Source organism: Platalea leucorodia (assembly GCF_965183815.1).
Source record: "Platalea leucorodia genome assembly, chromosome: 4".
In the NCBI taxonomy this organism is placed as follows: Eukaryota; Metazoa; Chordata; class Aves; order Pelecaniformes; family Threskiornithidae; genus Platalea; species Platalea leucorodia.
This window is the reverse complement of record NC_138826.1, coordinates 4,573,790-4,595,834: the sequence shown is the minus strand read 5'-3', so window position 1 is coordinate 4,595,834 and position 22,045 is coordinate 4,573,790. Positions and strand designations below refer to the sequence as shown.

Below are 22,045 nucleotides of genomic sequence, written 5' to 3'. Positions count from 1 at the left end.
ATTTCAAATTTGGCTTCCACAAGGCCTTTACCAAGATATCTTAAGACGACATTCTGTCGTTTAATTCCAAACCAGTGACGATTCCGGCATTAGCCGCTGGCAGCGGGTGCGCCCCCCGGGCCCGCAACGGGACTACATTTCCCATCAGCCCCCCGCGCCGCTGCCGGAAGTAGGCGGGCGGCGCGCGCGCGCGCGGCGCCTTGTGGTCTCGGCGGCGGCGGCGGTGGTCTCCATCATGGCGGCTTCCATCTCGGGCTACACGTTCAGTTCCGTCTGCTACTACAGCGCCAACAGCAGCGCCGACCACGTAGGTGCCCGGGGCCGACGCCTCCCGGCGCGGCGTCCCTCGGGGCTGCGGGGCTCGCCTCGCTCCCCGAGTAGCGGCCGGGCCCGGCCGGCGCAGCGGTGCTGCCGGCCGCGGCGCCGCCGGTCAGGCCCCGGCCGGGGGTAGCGGCCGGCGGTAGCGGCCCCTCTCGGCTCCTGCCGGCGACGCGGGGGTGCCCCTCGCCGGCAGAGGTGGCTGCGGGGGCCGCCCGGTACCGGCTTGGGCGGGGGCGGGGGGGTGAGTTGCAGACCGGCCGGGTCCCGCTGCTGGCGGGGCCGCCGGCCGCCCTGGGCCTCCGGGACATGGCCGGGGTGGCCGCACCCCGCGGGTGCGGGGCTCCCGTGGCGTGCAGGGACCCGGCTGCGGGCAGAGAAGGCGGGTGGAAAAGCTGCGGGTGTGGGTACGGGCGTGCTGCGGTAGCGCTGGCTTCCCGGCGCCGGTCCCTAATCCCGGCTGCAGTGCGGAGCCGGGGCGCTTCTGAATCCCTCTGCGCCGGTCACAGGGTTCTGCTCTGAGCTTGGTCCCTCGCCTCCGCACCAGGAAACGCTGCACCGCCGTTTCGGCGCTTATGCCAAAAGCACCCGATTCCCGCTTGTTCTCCTTCATCATTTTGGGTGCGGATGGAGAATAAAAGATGATTTAAAGTTACCTGCTGAGTTTTATGATTCCCTGGTGGTGTTCAAGGTCCAGCCCAGTCTCCATACGTAAATTGGAGTAAGCTTCTGCAGATGTAACCTCCGCTTCCCCTTAGTTTTGAAGGAGCAGAGCCGCAGCGGTGCGGTGCACCGTGCTCAGGCCTCCTCCTCGTCCACCCTGTGCGGCAGGGACTGCTTCTTTATGTCATCTGCGTTTGCCTTATAGCAGTTGTGTGTTACCCACGGAAGCTTTCAGCAGAATATTATATTTGGACAACTATTCCTATAGTGTTGTGAAAGGATGTTGGTAAATCAGAAGGGCAGCCTCGGTAAACCTAAGGACAGGTTATACCTGCTGTAGCTCAGATATGTCTTTCAACCTAAATTTTTGTTTTAATTCTTCCATTCAATGCTAAGAAAGTTGCAATAAATGACTGTATAGTGGTTTTTTCTATTTTTAGTCTTCTTTTTCTCCCTTGAAATTGTAGGAAGGATTTCTGCTAGGAGAGGTGAGACAAGAAGAGACCTTTAGCATTAGTGATTCACAGATCAGCAACACTGAATTTCTACAAGTGATTGGTAAGTAAGAGAACTTTGAGAAATTCCAAAAGAAGCACTGTTTGGTTTTTCAATTTTCAGTACAACAATTCAGTAAGAATTATTTCATTTGTGAGACCAGCACAAGATGTTCCAGTCTTTCCCATTTGCATTTGCTGCAGTATTTGTGTGTTCGCGGTTGAGATGTGAGGAAAGGAAACAGTCCTTTGCTAGATGTGGGGGTTTTATGCATCTCATTTTGTGGAAAAAAGATCGTTCTTTGAAGACATTTATCTGCATTTCATGATGGAGTTAGTTATTTGGCTTTTGGTCCTGCAGGGAGTTTCCTGCTTGATATGGTTGCATGTGCTCAAAATAAAATAAATGCATTGCTTGTTTTACTAATACTGAAAGGGGGCAAATTTTGAGCAGAGGGTTTGGATGGATGGCTGGTAGTTGATGACATAAACTGTCACAGCAAGATTTGCTGAGGAATATTTGTCAAATAATTTACTTTATTGATAAGCAGAAGGACTGTGCAGCTGATTTGTTGTTGTGAAAAGTGAAAGAAGATCTAAGATCTTGTTAAGTGTTGCTGCTTGAAGTAGATATTTTTATACGTGGGTGAGAAGCTGTTGCATGGTTTATAGAAAATAGGAAACCTCTGAAAGAAAATGCCTATTTTGTTTACATATATATAACCCGATGTTAAAATACATCTAAACCCTCTTTAAAAACTCGAATGTGTGCGTACCTGGCTTTGTGGATCTGATTCCAGATAACGTAGCAGGGTCTGCATAAAGCTTAGCTAATACACAAACATCTTGTGATTGACTCTCAAATGCTATTCTGATACCAAACTTATGATCTGTGAAAGTGTGTACTGTATTATGTTACATCTCGGGATACTTGCCCCCTTCAAGTAGCAATGGTTGCTTATGCAAGAATCCAGAAGGTTAAGCAGTTTCCTGTTCCGGTTATTCCTAAGGAAACACGGGTGATAAATTGACTGTGTGAAGTGTCAATTAATTAATTGAACTAAATTACAAAAAAAAAAGAAGGCATAGGATTTTTTGTGTGTGTATATAATCAAGTATTGTATAAAAGAAGGCAGCTGATAGCTATGGCTGTTCAGACAAAAGTAGACATGACTATGCAGTGGTAACTGATCTTGGTTATTGTTGACATTGTAATACAGTAACGTCACCAACTGCAGCCTCAGTGTGGTTTCATAAACCAAGTGTTTGTGGCATTAAAAATTATTCCCTTTTTAGAGAACTCTTTTGTCACATCCCTGGTTATTTTCTGAAAAGGGAAATCACCTGCTCCTGGAGATCTTCTGGATATTTTTTTTGTTTACCAGATTTTTACTTCAATATTTATTCATCAACGTTAACTCTTGAACTCCCAGTTCAACTCATGAACTGAGATTGACAGTTTTGTGGCACTGTTGTCACAGATGAGTTTTAACATTCTTACGTGTCTGCTGTCTCAAAGCCTAGCAGTGGTATTTGAGTATGTATGTGTGTAAATATAGTACATATGCTATATATATAGATACAATAAATCGATGTGTAAAACTCAAGTTTAGAATGATGGCTGCTTCATGCGTTCTGAGCAGTAGGCTTGTCGCTTCCTGTTTTTCAAAAAGACAAGCCTTGTGTAGCAATGTAATAACACGAGAATCGAGTATGTGTTCTCAGGAGTTGTAATCAACGTATTTGCTGGAAGGAATTGGTCTGAGCTGGAATAATTAAACTTACTGACTTCGTTTAGCAGATCGTTTCCACAAATTCCTGCACACTTTTAAACAATTACAAGTAAAATAGGTCAGTAACTGTAACGGCAGCATCATGAGGAGTTCCTGCCAGTGAAAATGTAGGGTTTCTCAGGCAGAACGCCTGCCATGGGTGTTCAGGGCCTTGTTTTGATCGTGGCTAAATATGCTGAGATGCTAATGTGTGTAGTCTGTTGTTCTTGGGAATTGTGATCCGATTCGGACTCTGCTGAGATTGCAATCATGAGCAGCCTGTGACTTTCAGAACAGCAGGTGGTGAGTCACTCTCCAGGAAGGAAGAGTCTAAACAAAGTTATTGCTAAACACTCCAGCGAGGTTATAATGTAGGAGCTTGAAATATTATTGCTACTCAAGTGCTATTCAGTCTGAGCAAATAGTTTCAGCCAAAAGTTATGTGATCGAGGTATAATAATATGCATAAATGATAAGCTGTATTTGGTAAAAAGTTGGAGTAGAAGAGAACTTTAAAGAAGTACTAAATGCTGCAAAAAAGTAAGTTGTGCTTGGTGTCAGAGAGATAACGTGGGTTGGATTTTTGCTGTACTGACATGTTACAACCTTTGCTGCTTAAAAAAGCATCTTAGCATTTATTACAACCTCTTCAATGAAAAAAAAAAATTCTGCTGTGACTTTTCAATACTTTATATAACAGAATTATAAATTGCAGCTAACTGTTTGGGAGTGGCTTTTAACCCTTTTTCTCATCATAGATTCTATTTGCCTTGCCTGGTTAAATCCTCCAGTGTGTAACATTTCAGTGATTCCCTCCCCCATCCCTTTTTTATTCATTGCTGCTGTAATAAGCGGCGTATACGAACGCAAGCAAACTGTTGTCGAAAGGTGTATCAAAAAGAAAAAAACATCATGAATGCTTTTGTGAGGAGGTTACAACCATAAAATAGTATCAACCGTGTGTCTCTGAGGCTCAGATACATAGTTGTGTGTCTCTGAGCAAGTATGTCTTGCTTATTGTTAAAATATTTTCCTCTGTAACATGTCAGATTAGAAAGAGAAGCTAGTTTTCCGGGTATGGTGCTGTGTCATCAAGTGTTGTTGAGACATTAAGGGCAGCGTGTGGTCTGACACAAATGTTTATTTGCTCGGTAGCCGTGATGTGGAAAGTTCATGCAAGATATGCCACTGTAATTTCACTTTACCTTGAGCAGTTGGACATATGTCTCTCTTTTTGTTTTTTGTTGCAGAAATCCATAACCATGAGCCTTGTTCAAAACTCTTCAGGTAAGCATTTTCTATTGTCTTCCTGTGTTGGCTGCAGCATGTAAAAATAGGTAGCTCACTGAAATATATTAGCATTTCAGATGTGCCTACCGATGTTTGCATTGTTTGCTCATCTGATGATATTAAAGGAATATGCGTAAATGGCACCAGCCATGACAATGAAAGTATGAGTTTACAGTTTTAGTAGCACTTACCTTAGGTTGGAAAGGGTGCCGAGGTAGCTAGGCTTATTTCTCTCTCTTTTGAATTTGCACCTCATGTAGCGGAGGTGGGATAGCGGTCAGACCAAATCATATCACTCTGATAATTAGGATGAATGCCAAAACATTGTAGTCTATGGTTAGCTCTGCTTGGACCTGGTGGGTCACAGGACACCTTGTGTGCCCTAACTTTAGTAAGCTGCTGGGTTATCAAGTTGTTTTGTGGTTAGTTGTACTGACTTACACCAACTAATTATTCTGAAACTTTCAGCTTAGTAGTTATTTTTGCCTTCTGATCTCCTGTACTCTAGAATTTAAATGAAATATAGGTCTAATATATTCTGTTTAGCAGCTTCCATCTATTTATATGTAGCTTTTCTCTATAGTCTTCACCTGTTACACAGTGACGGCTTCTAACTTGCTGTCTAGAAATTCTTTTAGAAGGAATTCGCAATTTATCTCGTCTTAATTGGCTGGAAATCTCTAAATAAAGAAGGCACAATACCTTGGATATCATGATTGACATTAGTTACATTAGAGAGAAAAGCTGCTATCATTTGCTATCTGATAATAACAGAGAGGGTACTCTTAAGCCAGTGATTTAAATGCTAGAGACTCTACACATCAAGATAATATCCCAGTGTCTAGTCGACTCTTTTGGATTCCTAGTGATGCTTTGTGCAGCGCATATCAAAACTGATCACGTTTGCTGCTTCTCCCCAGTCAAGAAATTGGTTCTTAGTAACTGAGCTGATGGAGGAAGGGGAAGAAATCTGTATTTCCCTGCACGCTTTCTGCACAGGAAATCTGATGAATTTATTTCCTTCAGAGCACAGGGGAAGCTCTCACAGCTCATCCAGCCTTTATCAGCACCAGAGCATGCTGTTGGTTTCTCTGTTCCATTAGTTGTAGCAGATGCTGATTTTGGGGCATTCAACCGTATCCTTTTGACGGAAGCGTAGCCCGTCTGAGGAGGCCTGTCGCTCATCCACTCTGTGTTCGTGTAAGCTGACACTGCTGATGTTGAGTATAACAGGCTTGGTTCTGGTGCTTTTACCAACGCGTGGGAACTGAATAAGAAGCAAGGATTTTACACAGACTGATTCCTCTGTGCAGTTTTCAAATGAAAGTGTTTCGTTACATACTAGTTGCTCATCCCATAAGGAAGTTATTCTTATAGAGCATGGAAAGAATTGGATATCCGCTACTTACAAGAATGTGTAAATATTGTGAACGTGAATTGAAAAGATTATGCAAATATTATGTAGTATCTCAAATTAGTAATTAGTTGTAGTCTTAATATTCACAATAACTTGCATCTTGAAACGAATTTTATTTCCACCCTTACTTACCAGCCAAGTACTGAGCTCTGGATTTTCTGTTGTGGTTTTTTTTACACACACACACACCCCCCAACAGTTGAGATCACAGACCTCTAAAACAGGGTGTTTTCCTGCACTGCTTTAGGTGTTAGTGATATCAGCTCTTGAAAGAGACTAAGGACTTGGCAGGTTAGTCAAGGAGGAATCTATTTTCAAATGTTTTTCCTTTTATCATGAAGTGTGATCTACTTGAATTTATAAACCCATCTGTGTACATAGATTTATAAAGTCTTAAATCGGTCATGTCCTTAGAATAACAACTTGTCAGGGTCTGGGCCTCAGTTCTGTTAGCAGAGCCGTATGGAAAGACCATGATACTTTAGATTCTTGCTAACCTCAATATAACTGTTTTGGCTTCAAGGGCCCAATCACGTCAGTCTAATTGCAGGACTGGAACTCAAGAAATTGATTTGTAGTTGCATGTAAAATGGCCCTGCTTTCCTTTCTTCTTTGGCAGGTAGGCCTCTTATTATCAAAGCAGGGTTTTTACAGAATGCTGGTCAAAATAAAGTTACACAGTCCATTTATGTACGTACCCCTTGTAGGGGCTGGCCGTGAAAATACTAGGCACCAAACTAATGTGCGCAATGAAAGCATTTTAAAACTAATAATTACAGGCATCTTGTATTTCATTGCTAGTGGTTTAAAAGGGGTTAGAGTTTTCACACCAGCTAGTCTTACGCATCTAATTTAAATGCTCTGCATCTTCCCCTATGAGCAACTGCTTCTGTCTATTAGCTGTGCAGTCAACCTGGGCTCTATATAGCACCCGAGCTGGATGTTTTAAGTAGGTGGTGTGAATACTGACCTATGTTGATAAAGGTAAAACTATAGAAGTTGCTTTGTGATGTATAGAATGGCATCAATTTGAAGAACACTCCAAGTATAAATAATTTACTTTATGTATAATGTGCGTGTGTGTGAACTGTGTACCTACCTTTCTCTCTTCCTTTTTGGTTCAAGCTTTTATGACTATGCAGGCAAGGTTAATGAGGAGAGTTTGGACAGGATTCTTAAAGACCGAAGAAAAGTAAGTTTTCTATCTTTTCCTCCTGTTCTAATCATTAGAGCCTATAATTAGAAAGAGTGGGTTTGGAAAACAAACAAACAAAGGTAGTTAACTAGAAGAAATGTTTTTGTTGACAAATCTAATGGTTTGCTTTGACCCAAGGCTTATCCTGTACAGAAGTTGGTGGATTTGTGGTTCTTTGGTTAAATTGGGGGCAATGTCTAAATTCCCTGAAGAAATACAGAGGATTTAAGTTTGTCTCCAAAAGTGAAGGGCTAGTATTAACCCACTCAAATTTCTGAGCTAAACATGTAGCGTAATGATGGTGTACTCTGCTGCTGAAACCAACAAAAATGTAGCTGATCTGAAAATCTGTTCGAAAGGGTTCTTTTAAAAGAGTTGTAAAGATACAGCCTTGTAATTGCAATTTTTGCACTGGCAAAAAAAAACGGAAAAACTGTTTTATCAGTTATGTCAGATGTTGTCATAGCTTTACGTCACACACATGTTGTTAGTAGCACAACTCGTATTAAGAAGATTAAATTTGAGTAGTTATTTGGAGAAGAGTCAAGCCTTTTTTCAGTGTTGCATCTCATTCCATACTTGTAGTGCACTGTCTTTCTAATTATTGAATAATTGATTCAGAAGTTCTCATAAACTGATACATCAAAGAGCAGAGCTGAAGGTGTGGTTCCCTGTGTAGTGAAGTGAATCCACCAGTCAGCTTGCTCTGGCGAAAAGACGGATGACTGACTTGCATGGTTCAATTTGTGGCAACTGTGGACCTTGTTAGACCTAGCAGGAAAGCATCGCTAGTACCCGAATTTGGCTCACGAGGTCTGGTTAGTGCCAGAGCTAGTACAAGGTAGGGGTGGTTAAAACAAGACCTTTTTTCTTGTTTCACTTCTTTTTACAAAGCAGCAGCAAACCAGTGTTGTTCCAGCTGCTTGTAGCACTGCGGGTTGCATGTCACTAGTAGCAGAGCGAACCATCAAGGCACGACCTGTTGGGCTTTTGGGACTTCTGTCCTCTACAGGTGACCCAAGTGTAACTTTCACTACTCGGAGTAAGAAAGCCTGCTGTGTGAATTGGTCATCGTTACGCAAAGTGTGTGATGACAGTTGCTCAGTTGCTGATGGAATTTGCAGTCTTTGCTTTCTGTTCACCTCGCCCACCTGAACCGTGGGCTTTTGCTTACCGACAAGACGTGCACTGAGGAGGGATCTTTAGGGAAGCGAGTCCTAAACCTGTGCAACTTCAGCAACGCTGATGATTGTAATGCTTTTCTCTTGTCTGTTTCTTCCAGAAACATAATAAACTCCTCTGTGTATGCTCATGTATTTATGCTGAGTACATAGGTGCTTTGTGTGTATATTTATACATACAGACTTATACATCTTTATGCTGACGATGGAGTGAGTTTCCAGTCTCAGATCCTGAATTCTGGAACCCCGTAACTCTACTCTAGAACGCTACAGAGCATATTAAGTTCTGCTTCAGGAGACAAGGCAAAAAAACAACTAAAAAAATGTTTGTCTCTTACTAGTTTTCAGTTGAATTGTATTTTGCTAGGACCTGCCTTGCAGGGAGACTCTGGCAAGATGCATTACCTGTGGTGAGAAAGCAGGCAAAACTGGGGAAATTAAAACTTGCAAGTGTCGTGTGACTAAAGCACCACAGATTTAATGACATTACTTGTCATAATGTCAAAGAAGAAGGAAATGCTGCTGTCTGGGAACCAAGGCAGTCTTGTGTTCTCTTTTGTTAGCAAACTAAGCATATTTTATTACATTCAGACTATGTAATTGTACAGGTTTAATATACACAGTTAAAAACAATGCTTCCAATTCTTTTATTTAACATGAGAGTCATATTGTTTAACATGTAGAATCTGCTCTATTCCACTGAATATATACATGGAGTCTTACTGCATAACAACATGATAGTGCCTATTCCTGGGACTCTTCCTAAACCAAATTGTTAATGATGTGTCCTTTTTCATTAATCTCTTAAATTAAATGTTAGTTTACATGAAATAAAGGAGTTTAATACATGTCGTATTCAAAATAACCATTGAATTAGACTGGGTTTTATCTGATGTGCATGCAAATCTTTCACAATTCAATACACAATGAGATAATTTCAGTGTTGTACACAGCAGATCAGTCCCATATGTCTCATGAACAGACATGAATTTGCAAATATGTTTGTGAAGCGCTGGAAGTGTCTTACAGATCAGTACAAGTAAATAGGCAGCTGAAATATTTAGGCTAAAGAAAACCCACATCTGCTGTGTTTGACAACAGCTCAAGTCTAATAATTTGAAGATGCTCCAAGGTTTGTTGCTAAAATTAAACAACTGAAGTATATTGGAAGTGGGATCTCAAATGACGCTGATGACACACAGGTGTTGGTAGCACAATAAGGCTGAGCAATTAATAGTCGTGTTGTAACAGCATGTCACTTGTTTTGGGTTATTTAATAGGTGCAAGCCTCTAGTAATTCAGTCCGATTTTGTTGTATTAAAGCTATTGGTTGATTCCTGTGATACCACAGTTTTAGCAACTTTATTATCAGAAGGTAAATCTGTATATCTCAGTTAATACTTTGGGTTTTTTTCTGATGTGCTTTGATTATAGAACGTTATTGGATGGTACAGATTTAGGAGAAATACTCAGCAACAAATGTCATATAGAGAGCACATCATTCATAAACAGCTGACACACATTCTTGGAGTGCCTGATCTTGTCTTCCTTCTCTTCAGCTTCATTTCCACTGCAAATAACTCAACACATGCTTTAGAATATGTGCTTTTTAGACCAAATCGAAGGTAAGCAATCTCTGTATGTGAACCAATCCTCATTTTTTTTTTTCTGCTGCTTCTTGCTATTCTTTATACCCTAAACTATTTTGAAGTTTGTACAATCACATGTAAAGAAGGCTTCATTTGTCAAATGATGTCTTGGTGTACAATTGTTAGTGATGACAGCTTTTTTTTTTCTGTGCAAGTAATTTATAAATTAAAGTTTTGGGGTGAGCAAAAGTTCTTTTCAGCCTTTAAATCTTCAAACAACAAAAAAATATTTTAAGAGAAATCAGGTGTCAGTACCATGTTTCTTATAATAGACCTGAATGTAGCTTCACCCTGCTTGTATCTGTGGTAGTTTGAATGCACAATTAAAAGGTTCGAAGAGGTACGGAGGTAGATCCGTCGCAAGGGAGTTTTTGATCATGCGTTTATTTTGAACGCAACTTCGTCTAATATTTAGCAGCTTTTATAATAAACCCAGTGCAGAAGCTTTAAAATTGCTGTGATCATCAGAGAGATGGGATAATATCAAGGCTATTGTAAATAATCTTTTGAATATGAATTAAGAAGTCTTTCTAAACTTTCTCTACAGGTATAATCAAAGGGTGTCACTTACTATTCCTAATCTAGGCAACACTAGTCAACAGGAATACAAAGTTTCTTCAGTGCCAAATACTTCTCAGAATTATGCCAAAGTTATTAAGGAACACGGGTAAGGATTTTTTCCTTTGCAAATGAAGTACAGCCATCAAGCTCTGCGTCCTGTACCTTCCAAAGAATACTACAAATATGCATTTCAAGCAGGAAAAAACTAGTTCTGGAGGAGAATGGTCAGTTCCTAGTGTGCTTTTTTCCTGCTTAGAATTGAAGCTTTTCAGAAGAACAAAGGGGACTCGGTGCAATAATTGGAAAAGCAGAGTTGGTATGGCCAGTCGGTGCTGGGGGCCTTCTGGCTGGAAGTGTCTTACTTGATTTCCACCCACCCCCCTCAAGGAATTCTGTGTTCAAGCTTGATTTAAACCTTGAACTCTGACTTGGAAGTGTTCAGGTCGTCTTGTTTCTCTTGAGTAATTTTAATTAAATGCTATAAACGCAAAGTAGCTCTTCTGACTCTTAACAATGAAATTATACAAGCTTGGAGATTTCTACACAAGTTTAATGTCATTCAAATGGGACTTTATTGTTCCAGAAGGAATTTTGGTATTGAATATGCTGCTGTCCAAATTTAGGTTCTTGAGAGTATGGTACGTTTTTAGAAATATAAAATAAATTTTAGAAATATGATGATAGACTGCTTAACAGCAATTCAAAGACAGCATGAGCTAGAAACTTGTGTTCTTTTCTAACTAGTGGTTTCTGCTTTTTTTCCCTTTAGTACTGATTTTTTTGACAAAGACGGAGTGATGAAGGACATCAGGGCTATATATCAGGTTTATAATGCACTTCAGGAAAAAGTACAGGTAACTTCCTTTACTTAATATTAGTCACTACGTATGTGGCATCTTTTGTTTGTCCTTTGGCTAAACCAGGAGTGGAGGAGATGGAGATTTTTAGAGCTTATAAGCAGTTCATCATGAACTGTAGGAAAATAAGTCTGACTTGAGTAATGAAATGTGTCAGTTTCTATTTAATGTGTGCATTTGCAGTGGCTGCTGTAGAAGTGGTTGATACGAATATCATCAATTCTTTCTCTTTTGCAAGTAAGAATGATTTAATGCTTAGTGATTTCTGGGAGACATTAGCTATTTTTAAGTGTATGTGTTGAAGAAAAGCCTTGCTGAAGGCTGCAGGGATTTGCACAGGTTTAAAGGCTTGCCTGTGTGAGTTTAAAAATGACTCCTGGCTCTTGGTATGTAGCATGCAGCAAAAAGCTCCATCTGTTAGTTAAAACTTGTGAATGTTTTGTGTAGAGCATGAGTGAATCCTGCTCCAAATGTGGCAAAGCATCTGAAAGCGCCTTGAGTGCCGAATCTACTAAATGTAAGCTTGTCAATTCACAGCTTGTCCTATGTAAGGAGCAGCGTAGCTGCGCTGCCTCAGGAGCACACGCATCTGCTAATCGTGCTGTAGTCACAGCTTATTTCCAGGCTTTCCCCTTACATCTGCCCTGGAGGGATTTGTGTCTCTGCTGCAGCTTAGCTTTGCTGGTTGGCACATACAGCAGAGAACAAGGCAGTTAATCTCCAACCATCCCCTGACCCTGCTTGCACAGGAGAACTCCTATTGCTCAGTGGCAGTTGCTGCTTTCTAACCTGCCTTGTGAGGTGGATGACTCGCAAAGAGAAGGCAGACAGCTTTCATGCCAGCTTCAGGAGACCTGAACATTTGTTTTCAGAGGTCTATCCCATTAGCTAATGGTGTTATTCTGTAACGCTGTTTTTGCCAAGAGCGCATATATCCTTTTGTGCTCTTGCTGTTGTTTGAATTAGTGTCTAGAAAAATGGAAAATGTAACATCATCAGGGAGTTGTCTTCCTACCTGTTAAAACTATGACTTTGTTGTATTTCACCGTGTAAATCATGCTGCTGGACATTGTTTGCAGAGCTTAAAAGTAACGTAGGTGTTGGCTAACTTGAGGAACTTTTATCTTTAAAGTGACTGCTTCACAGAGAATGTTCCAGGACTGGAAATAAGTTTTCTGGTAAAGCAGCTGGGACACATGTATTTGCATTATTCACCAATTACTTGGGAGGGGGGGGTTAAACTTTATAAACTTCTAAACATTAACTATGCTTTCAGTTCTATATCTAATGTTTTTCAACTCTGTAGGTAAGAGCACTAATAGTAACCTTTCGGAGAAGAAGCAGTAAATGGCTAGTGACTTACTGTGTAAGACTCATCAGTGCTTTGAGTCATGTACTCGTCAAAACTGATCATGTTTATGATAATGACCAATACTTAATTTCTGAAGAAGTAAACAATATCCAGTATGACATGATTAGATTAAAAAAGATATCAGTATTATCCAGAACTGTTTTTAAACTTAGATCCTTTTGTAAAAATTTCACATTCATTTCCTAACTACTCTAGGGAAATCTTGTTGAAAAATTCATGGGTCTTGTTTATTTAATAGAGGTATCAGGAGATCAACTTGGGACAGTTCTCTGGCGTCAACTGTTTCATACCCCAATTCGAATTTGGTCTGGTACAAAAAGCATGCACCTTTATGCTACATTTTAAAATCATGCTACTATAGTATCATTATTGTGCTGACAACAGTGTATTAAAAAAAAAAGTCAAGTCTCTTCCACCAAGTAGGAAGAACTATCTTTGGATCTTATTATAAATCTTCCTGTAATGATGAATTATTTGGCAATGCTTTTCCTGTCATGCAGCAGTTGGGAATTGGCAACAGCCAGTAAAGAAAATGATCTTCAGGTTGAATATTATGCTCTGATATAGTTAACTCCTGCTCTTAGTTTTGTGCTTTTGAAGGCTTCTTGTCCAGTGATAGCTTTATTAACGTTGTCATGAAAGTCTTTCATGTATTTTTGCAAAATCTTAGCATATCTCATGTTTTTCTCCTAGGCAGTATGTATAGATGTAGAAAAAAGTGAACGTGTTGTTGAATCTTTTCAAGCTGATGTAAACAAGTTAAAAAGGCAAATCGCACAAAAGAAAAATGAAAAAGAACAAGAAATAAGTAAGTTGCCTTTTAATTTTTTTGTTTCAGAAGCTGATGCTATAAGGACAAAAAGTTTTGTGGAATTATTTTGAGTTGTATTCCTGATAGCTCATAGCAAAAGGAAAAAAAAATCACGTGGGGAAGGGTATATGATGGATTTACATCGAATGATACCTGAACTGTGAAAGTATGTGTACTGCAGATATTTCTGTAGGAATCATCCAAGGTTAGCAAACTTTAAACATAGGAGACAGACAAAGCTGTAGAGAAAGAACGAGAAAGTCAATTCTGGAAGTAACACAGGAAAAGATCAGTTGTAGGAAAGGAGAAGTGGAGCAAAGCCAGGAATGGAAAAAGCAAATCTAAACACTGGAGAGATTCCTTTTGAAGTATTACATAGAAATAGGGTACTGTGTTTACAGGCCACTAGCTATCAATAAGGGTTTTTTTTAAATCTCTATTCCCTTTCCCACTCCCCAACCCTATCCCCAAATACAAGCCCTGCACCAATTAAGTTAGAGTTCAGTTATATTACTGGACACCAGACAAACTGGGTGAAGGAAAAATGAGTGCTTAAGTGATGAACATTGATGTAGATCATCTGCAGTGTTGTCTAGATGATTTTTGACCTTGTAGCTTTCAGTGGATGTATCAGGTTTTTCACCACTGATGTAGAGGAGACCATCTACATTTTTATCCTCCTCTCCCACTTCATAGTTACTGAATCCAAATTTAGTCAGTATTTTTTGCATTATTTGCACTTAGTGGTGAACATGATTAGCATTGAAATACCACTTTTCAATGTTGAACTAAATCTTCCCAAAAGTCCATTTTGAAGTCATTCCTATCTTGAGGAGTACCTGCTAAAAAGTGGAAGAAACTATTTAAATGCAGAATATTGTTGGAATTTGCCTACCTATTCAAGTACAATATCATCACTGATACGAATTTCAATCTGTATTCGTTTTAATTCCATGAAGGTACTGAAATATTGTCCTTCTTGCAGTGCGTTAGGGAGATTTATTGTGGGGGAAGCTGAATCAGGTAATTCTTTGGTTTATTCAAGGCAATACAAGCATGACGGTCTTCTCTTTCTAGTGAAGCTCTGAATGCAGAAATTATACTTCTTCTGTATTTTGAAGACCTCTATTAGTATCGAGTTGATTGCGTTTATGTTTCCATGGTGCAAATAAGTCCCATTAAAAAAAAAAAAATCCATGTTTTTATTAAGGTCGGCTCTGCATTCTGTATTAATAGTACAAGTTTTCATAGCATGTATTTAGGACTGGTAGGGAAAGCCAGGAAAAGGTGTGTGTTCATCATTTTTTGCTTCTCCATAATTTTCTGAATCAGTGAGACCTGTTGTGTGACCATACTTGGCTGGTTGCCACACTGTCCCTTCTTCCTAAAAATTGAATGTGGCTTCTGGAGACTTTTGCTTAGCAGTAGATAGGTTTTGTGAAGAGCCTGGACCTTTCCAAGGAGACATTGCTGATCTAATTTAATTTGTGAGTGTAAAGGGAGACTGAAGGTAGAGAGTAGGAGCAGAGAATAGGCAAAGGGGAAGTAATATTTTTAAAAAAAAGAATTCATAAGCAAATTATGTATTTCAGGAAACACTGCCTCTTTTTTCCATGTTTTGAAATGACAAGCAAATAACCAAATTTTGTAATTTTAGCTGCAAGATAGTTTTTATTATTTGTGTACCTTGTTATCTAAAGCTGTGTCTGAGACTAAAAGATGGCTTAGATGGGTTCACACCCTAAACTGTGCAATAGGCCCCTCTGCTGCTATGACTGGATGGTTTTATTTTCTCCCGGCAGCAAGGTACTGTTATCACATGAGCATTTTAGAGCAAAGTTTGATCTGTCAGCCCAGGTTCTTCCTTCTCTGAACCTCAAAGATAAGGTAAAGACCCAGTATCAGCCGCAGACCATTTGAAAGATGGAAGTGGCGTGACTCAGTGCTGTTTCCTGCTTGGCCGTAGATGAAACAGCCAGGGAGCTGCTACTACGCACGCTAGCGAGAGGTAGAGATGGGTATTTAGCGTGACTGGAGCTGATCCCAGCCCATATGGCAAAAGATGGGGGAGGAGGAGGAAGAGCAGTCGGCGCTAGCCTCTAGATACTACCAGTGAGATGCAAATGCTGGACTGAAAATTTATGCCAGAGCAGATAATCATGTGAGAGGGCTGAAACAAGAAAACACGCAGCTTGTATCTCTGCAATATTTTTAGATGTGAGTAGCTAAATACTGAAGCTGGCCTTCTGTTCTCTCACTTTCTCAATATCGGGAGAATTTCTTTGTTTTTAGTGAGTTCAGTGTTCCAGTTAATCATTCTCTGAGCTGGAGGAAAAGGGAGCGTTTGATTCAAATTCCTGCGGTAGTGTTGTGTGAAAGGTTGTTACTCTTACAAATTTTTGGTTAACAGATTAACACTAGCATAAAAGTCAGTTGAGACTTTACGTGCCAGATTACTTCAGTGATTTTGTACGTGTAGTGGCATGCTCTGGGGGACAGCGAGTGCTGTGCGCTTCCCCGATGCCAGGCAATCTCCCACTGCAGTTCTCATACTGCGGACCGAAAACGGAGTGCTGTTATGTAGCCGCTTGAGGGAAGGTGAGCTTTTTATTACTGAAGAGACATCTCATTGGCTTGATTAAAGGAACTCTTCAGCCTTGATTTTTGCTTTTTCCAGATGTGTGGTCTTACAGTAAGTAGATCAGATACCATTTTGTCTATCACCTACCTGCAAGGCAGCTTTACATATACCAGTGTCAATTCTGACAGATGTTCGGAGGTTAATAACCAGTTAGAAACGAGTTGAAAACTTCAGTCTATCCCAGTGCTTAACAAACCTTCCTGCGGGGAAGTTTTTCCTCATATCTAATGTATCATACTCTAATTTAAGCTGCCTTCTGCTTTACCTTTCCACAGTGGCCTCTTATGTACATTTGAAGACTTAAACTGTTTCCTCAGTCTTCTCCAATTATCCCAGTTATTTCAGTCTTTCCTCTTAGGTCATGATATCCAGACCTCTAATGAATCCTTTTCTTTTGTAGAGTTTCTCCAGTTGTTTCCTATTTCTTAAACTGTGGTGTTCAAAATCAGATAAAGTATTTCAGTTGTAGTTTTAACCATTACAGTACATGCTGAAATGATACTTACCTGTTTCTCAACAGCTGAACTCACTTAATGCATGTTGATATTTATAATTTACATAAATCAACAGTAAACCTGTTTCTTTTCTGCAGAAGGATGCAACTGTTCCTCCTTTTGCAGTTTGTGCAGTTCGTTATTCCTGTGCCTGCCTTCCTTAAATTATTTTCCAAATCATCTCATTTAAGATCACTTTGAAATTCCTGTTCCGATACTCTGGTATACTTGCAGCTATTACTAGCGTAGTACCATCTGTAATTTTAATAAGCATGTGCTGATTAAGTTCCATCATTTCGGTTGTTAATGCAAGTATAGTTCCAGTGCGGAGCTGCGGGAGCTTCATCTTCACGCGTCTTTCCAGTGTGACTGTTAACCATTGTAATTGTTCTTCAGCCAGGTTTTCAGATATTTATTTTAATCCTCATAGTGCTTATGTTACTGTCTGTTCATTATGAAACATGGAGATGCAGGGAAATCCTTAAAGGCGAGACATATCTGTGGTTTTTGGTCTTGCTTTGATTGTTAAAACCACATGGATTGGAAAAAGACCCTATCCTTAGTGGACAAATTTATTTATAGCAACTGTCTAACTGTAGAACTGCTTAAATAAAAGTCAAAACATGGAAGTGGTGGTTTTAGCCATTATGTCTGGCTTTTCATAGGGAACCGATTTCGGTGGTTGTGTCCGACTTTTCCAGGTACGGTGAACAACATACCTTACCAGCGTTACACCGCTGTGAGAGCCCTGGTTGTGGGTCACTGTGCTAGGAATATAGAAACACAGGTTCAAAAGATGATTCTTGCTCAGCTAGGTAATTAGCAATCTAAATATGAGATATCACGTGAGTACCGATGTTTTGGCTAGCAGAAGGTGAGCGTGATACTCAGTGGTCTCAGCAGCCCGCTAGGCTAATCACAGGCCTTGGGAGGGAAAGTTTTTAAAATAATAAATTGAGGGAAGAAGACAAGGTAACTCCTTTGCTGGCGTTCATGAGATTGTCCCCTAGCACAAGGGGCATTGTAAGACAGAGCAGAGAGATGGGATTTTAAGTTGTAATATCCCCAGTAGAAGCTGATACTGTCTGATCGCAATCGAGTCAAGCTTTCAGTGCTGAATAAGACACAGGTGGAGAGGAGCAGGCACGACGAGCCCTAGCACGGCTGCTTTTTGGTGTGAGAAGGAACAGAGACACACAGAGAGAAGATGAGGTGGAAAGAGCAACAGGTTAGGGAAGCTTCCTCTAGCTGTGTTTTTAGGGAACTGAAACTGGAGGAAATGAACTGTACGGGATGACTGCACGCATAAACATGTGGCACACTTGCACTTAGGTTATTTGCTTTCTGACACGCTTTGGTTTTGAAATGGGATCATTAGGATAATCAGGTTGTGCTAATACCGATGAGTTTCACGTATGTAGTGCTAAACTTAGAGAAGATATTCTTTGCCAAGCTCAAAGAGTAGGACGTAGTAATAAGCAAGATTTGACATGATAGTTAGGGATAGTGTCTCATATAGTCATCAATATGAAAATCAGAATTGCCAAAGATGAGTAGTGGAGACTGAGAGGAGAAAATCCAGTGCTGGAGTTTGAGAGCAATGCCAGGGATGAACATTTAATAACAACAACCAGAAGGAAAGACGAGAGAACAGCTAAGGGCTGGGTGAGTGCGGTACGTTACAGCTAGGTTCTGTAAAGCACGTTGCAAAGCAAGCACTAAGTACACCAATGTTCTTTGCTTTTGTAGGAATGCAGCAAGCAATTTTAAACAGGCAAATGCCGACAGATAACTTGGAACCTATGTTTGTTCCACGAATGTCCTACACTGGATTTGCTGTGGAAGGCTGCACACTTGAAGATTCGGATGTCTCTGATCCTCCCCCTCCGTATTCCGATTTCAGTGCAACCAATCAAGAAAGTACTGTTGGTCACGGTCTCCTAGAAAGCAATGTTTTCATGCCTCGACCTCAAGCAGTAGGTTCTTCCAGTTATGTTTCCACAAATGCAGGATTGAAATATTCTGGTAATGGAGCATCCATGCCATCTTCCCAAAGAGCGGTTGGTGACAATGTTGATGAATCAGAAGACAGTGATTATGAAAATTTGCTTGAACCTACGGAGTCATCTGACAGTGAATACTCACAGACAAGGGATTCACGACCTTCAGCACATCCTGATGGCGATTCCAGGAACACTCAAACTTCTCAGATTTGATAGGGGGGAAAAAAATCCACATGACACTGTTTTTTCATAATTGTTACAGAGAGATTTTGGGGATTTAACCTGGAGGAAATGAACTACACAGGATTACTGTGCACACAAAATGTAGAAGACTTGCACTAGATGGTTTATTCACCTTGTGATACATTTTGCAAGTTTTATAATGGAATCGTTAGGATAATCAAGTTGTACTAATACTGATGAGGTTCATGGATGTACTGGTAAATTTAGGCAAAATGAAATTTATAGAGATCTTGTAGCTTTTGTTGCCGTATTTTCTTTAAGACAATAAATTGGGATGTAGTAACTAAGCACAGTTAGTCTACAAATAATGTTCTCAAATCAAAACTTACCTCTTGCACTATCATGCCTTGAATTTTAATTTTTGAAAGGGAATAAATATATCAGCCGCCTTCAAAATAGCTTTCTATGGTAAGCCAAATTGGCCTTTGCAAGCAAAGAAATTTTGATAATTCTGAGAAGCCTGATTGGAACAGATGTGGTCTACCTTCTTCTATCGGCATGCTCTTTTAACAGAGAAGGGGTTTGTTTCAACTTTTTTTACTAGCAGAATGTGTGTATCACTTAATGATGGTTGCCTTTTTTTCTGTAAAGGGTGTGGGGGGGTGGGATGACTGGTAAATCATCCAAATGAATGTCATAAATATAATTATTCTGGTTTCGCTGGGTTTACAATGACTTTATGCCACACTAGCCTCATTTATTGTCTCATTTGTTATTTTAGCATAAATACAAAGTGCACATACAGGAGTAAATGACTGACAGAAGTAGTAAATTCCATCGTGATTGGACTTTGGAGTCTGCAAATTACAAACATCAGAGACTGCTTCTTGCATTTTATTTGCATCTGAATATTGGATTTATGCTTCTAGATGAGCTATTTTATGTAATAAATAGGGGATAGGGTAGGAGAAGGTTGTTTGGAGAGTCCCCTGGGTTTATTACCTCTTTTCCTCTGGGTGAAACGTGTAAATGATTATTTTAATTTGAATTACAGCTCTCGTCAGAAAATTGCCATTTGGGATAAATGAAGTGTGGTATATTTAGAGAATTTCATGTTTGGATGCACTTATTTTTATTTAAATACTGCTTGTATGCTAACGTTGCCCAAAATATGTGAAATTGTGCCACTAAGAAGTTTGTATTATTGGACTTTATCCCCGATCTGTAAATGAGAAAATACACATTTTAAGATGAGGTTATCTTAAGCATTTATCGCTTCGAGGTGTCAATAATGACTTCTTTGGTTTACACCCAGAAGAACAAAGCAGTCGCTTAGAAATTCAAATATACCGGATTTACAAAAGACTAAAATTTCAGTATGTATTGTATATGTAGGCAAAGGTCTGTTCATTAGCCTCTCCTTACCTGTACTAAATTAAGCAAAATGACTTTGGAAAAAATGAGATGTTAAAATTGCCACTCTTCTACCGAGTGTTTCCACCTTTAAACACCTAGTGGTCTGTTTTAACTATTTTACATTATTCTCATTAGCCTTAACTTGATGCATTTTGTCTTTGAGTGTTGCAATCCATTTAACAGAGGACTTGCTCTGGTGTTATCGCTGGCTATCTGCAAGCACCCGCCGTTCAGGTGGGACAGGTGTGCGTATGTCGAAATCAGAATTGACAAGATGGCAACTACCGTTTTTATTTTTATTCCGCACAGAAACCTGCAAAATGTACATCTCTGACAAAGCAGTTAAATGTGACAATAAAATCTTATTTAATCCTGTAACTTATACTTTAATATTTGTCAGGTTCCATGTCAGTGCAATAACTCGCCAGAATACAGAAATGCAGCGCAAAACGGATGATTTGTTGAAGCCGGTCCGTTCGTAGGACCAAGAGGGGGATTTGAGGGCAGGGGAGGAGGTAGCGCGGTACCGTGCATACTGCATAGCTGCCACACGTGCTTACGATGCTGTTGATACAAAAGTCCTTGCGTTCTGGAATACTTTAGTAACAAAAAATGTCTTAAATTCTGCTTGTTTTCAGATATAACGTAGGTAATTGGAGGTGGAAGGAGTATGCAGTTGTGTCCTCTAGCCAGTGCCTATCTGCAGGTACTTTCATTTACTGTAACTCCTTACTGCTAAGAACAAAGGGTATGTTTTCATAATTTTTTTTTTTTTTAATTCAGGTAATATTCTGATAAAAATACATGTGAGTGGACTTTGCAGTTTTCATTACAGTCCTGTTAAAAATAATGGTGGTGGGTTGTGGTCCCTCTGAAGGCCATAGGGAGCAGCGTTAATCCTAAAGAAAACCAGAGCTTCGTACCCCCGCAGTACCCGGTTTCCGTGTCCGCAGAGTTTCTCGTGGGGATTCTCAGGAGCACAAAACCCAGCAGCAAGACCCGTAGCAATGTCCGCTCACTCCCGGGCGGGCAGCATTGAAGAAAAGCTACTAAAAATCGATGTCTGTGCCTTTTAGTTCAAAATCCTGTAGTTTCTCTGGTGCAATGAAATATTTTCTGTTTTATTGTTGTGAGAAACCTAGAATTGCTGTTTCCTTTATTTCCAAATTTACGTTGTCCCCCCCCCCAATTTGTTCATAGCTAGAAGAACAGGAACATACCATATGGAAAGCCTCAGTAAGTTAGAACTATCACATATGCTTACAAAAGAAAGCATCACCGAATATTTCTGAAATGAGCTGGGATTGATGCCACGGGAGTCTCCAAATCCTCTATTTGCTTATGGAATGGCGCGTGTTGGCAGAAAGAAGCGCGGGCATCTTTAATTTTGGCATATTTGTGACGATGCAGGTTTTGAGTTCTTGTCTAGCATCTCCTAACTACTCAGGGACGTTTCACTGGCTCTGACCTGTCCTGAGCTAAAATTTAAGGGAAGCTGTGACTGCTTGATGTAGCAGCAAAATCGGATAGCTTCAGACTTAGGGTAACCAGTATCAGATCAGTACATTTTATATTGTTGTTTAGGTCTTTTTATAGACTTAATACCTTTGATAGCAGTAGACAGCATTTAAAGAAATCAATATTACTTCAGATCAAATTGACAGCAGCATCTTCTGTCGTACCCACCGCCCCTGCTCATAATTACTGTGGGAGAGGAATCCTCGAGGC

At 40.2% G+C, this 22,045-nt stretch overlaps 1 protein-coding gene across 3 annotated transcripts; it reads left to right on the top strand.

Annotated features, from left to right (window-relative positions):
• Positions 1-180: 180 nt before the first annotated feature.
• ABRAXAS2 (abraxas 2, BRISC complex subunit) lies at positions 181-20,695 on the top strand. Of its 3 annotated transcripts, XM_082311005.1 has the most exons (9): positions 181-307; positions 1,449-1,539; positions 4,498-4,534; positions 7,080-7,146; positions 9,765-9,955; positions 10,527-10,646; positions 11,310-11,394; positions 13,463-13,577; positions 18,465-20,695. In XM_082311005.1, exons 1-9 carry the CDS (start codon positions 236-238, stop codon positions 18,929-18,931), a joined length of 1,245 nt encoding a protein of 414 aa, XP_082167131.1. In that variant the 5' UTR covers positions 181-235; the 3' UTR covers positions 18,932-20,695. The 3 variants fall into 3 exon arrangements, with proteins under 3 accessions (XP_082167131.1, XP_082167133.1, XP_082167132.1); XM_082311007.1 differs by lacking the exon at positions 1,449-1,539 and having other exon boundaries at positions 9,890-9,955; XM_082311006.1 differs by lacking the exon at positions 7,080-7,146 and having other exon boundaries at positions 9,890-9,955.
• The last annotated feature ends 1,350 nt before the right edge of the window (positions 20,696-22,045 follow it).

Excerpts from the sequence above, each read along its gene's own strand:
- ABRAXAS2 (XM_082311005.1), top strand. The coding sequence starts at position 236 with ATGGCGGCTTCCATCTCGGGCTACACGTTCAGTTCCGTCTGCTACTAC. Across the intron at positions 7,147-9,764 it reads TTCTTAAAGACCGAAGAAAA|AACGTTATTGGATGGTACAG; the intron begins GTAAGTTTTCTA and ends CTTTGATTATAG. Across the intron at positions 13,578-18,464 it reads TGAAAAAGAACAAGAAATAA|GAATGCAGCAAGCAATTTTA; the intron begins GTAAGTTGCCTT and ends TTGCTTTTGTAG.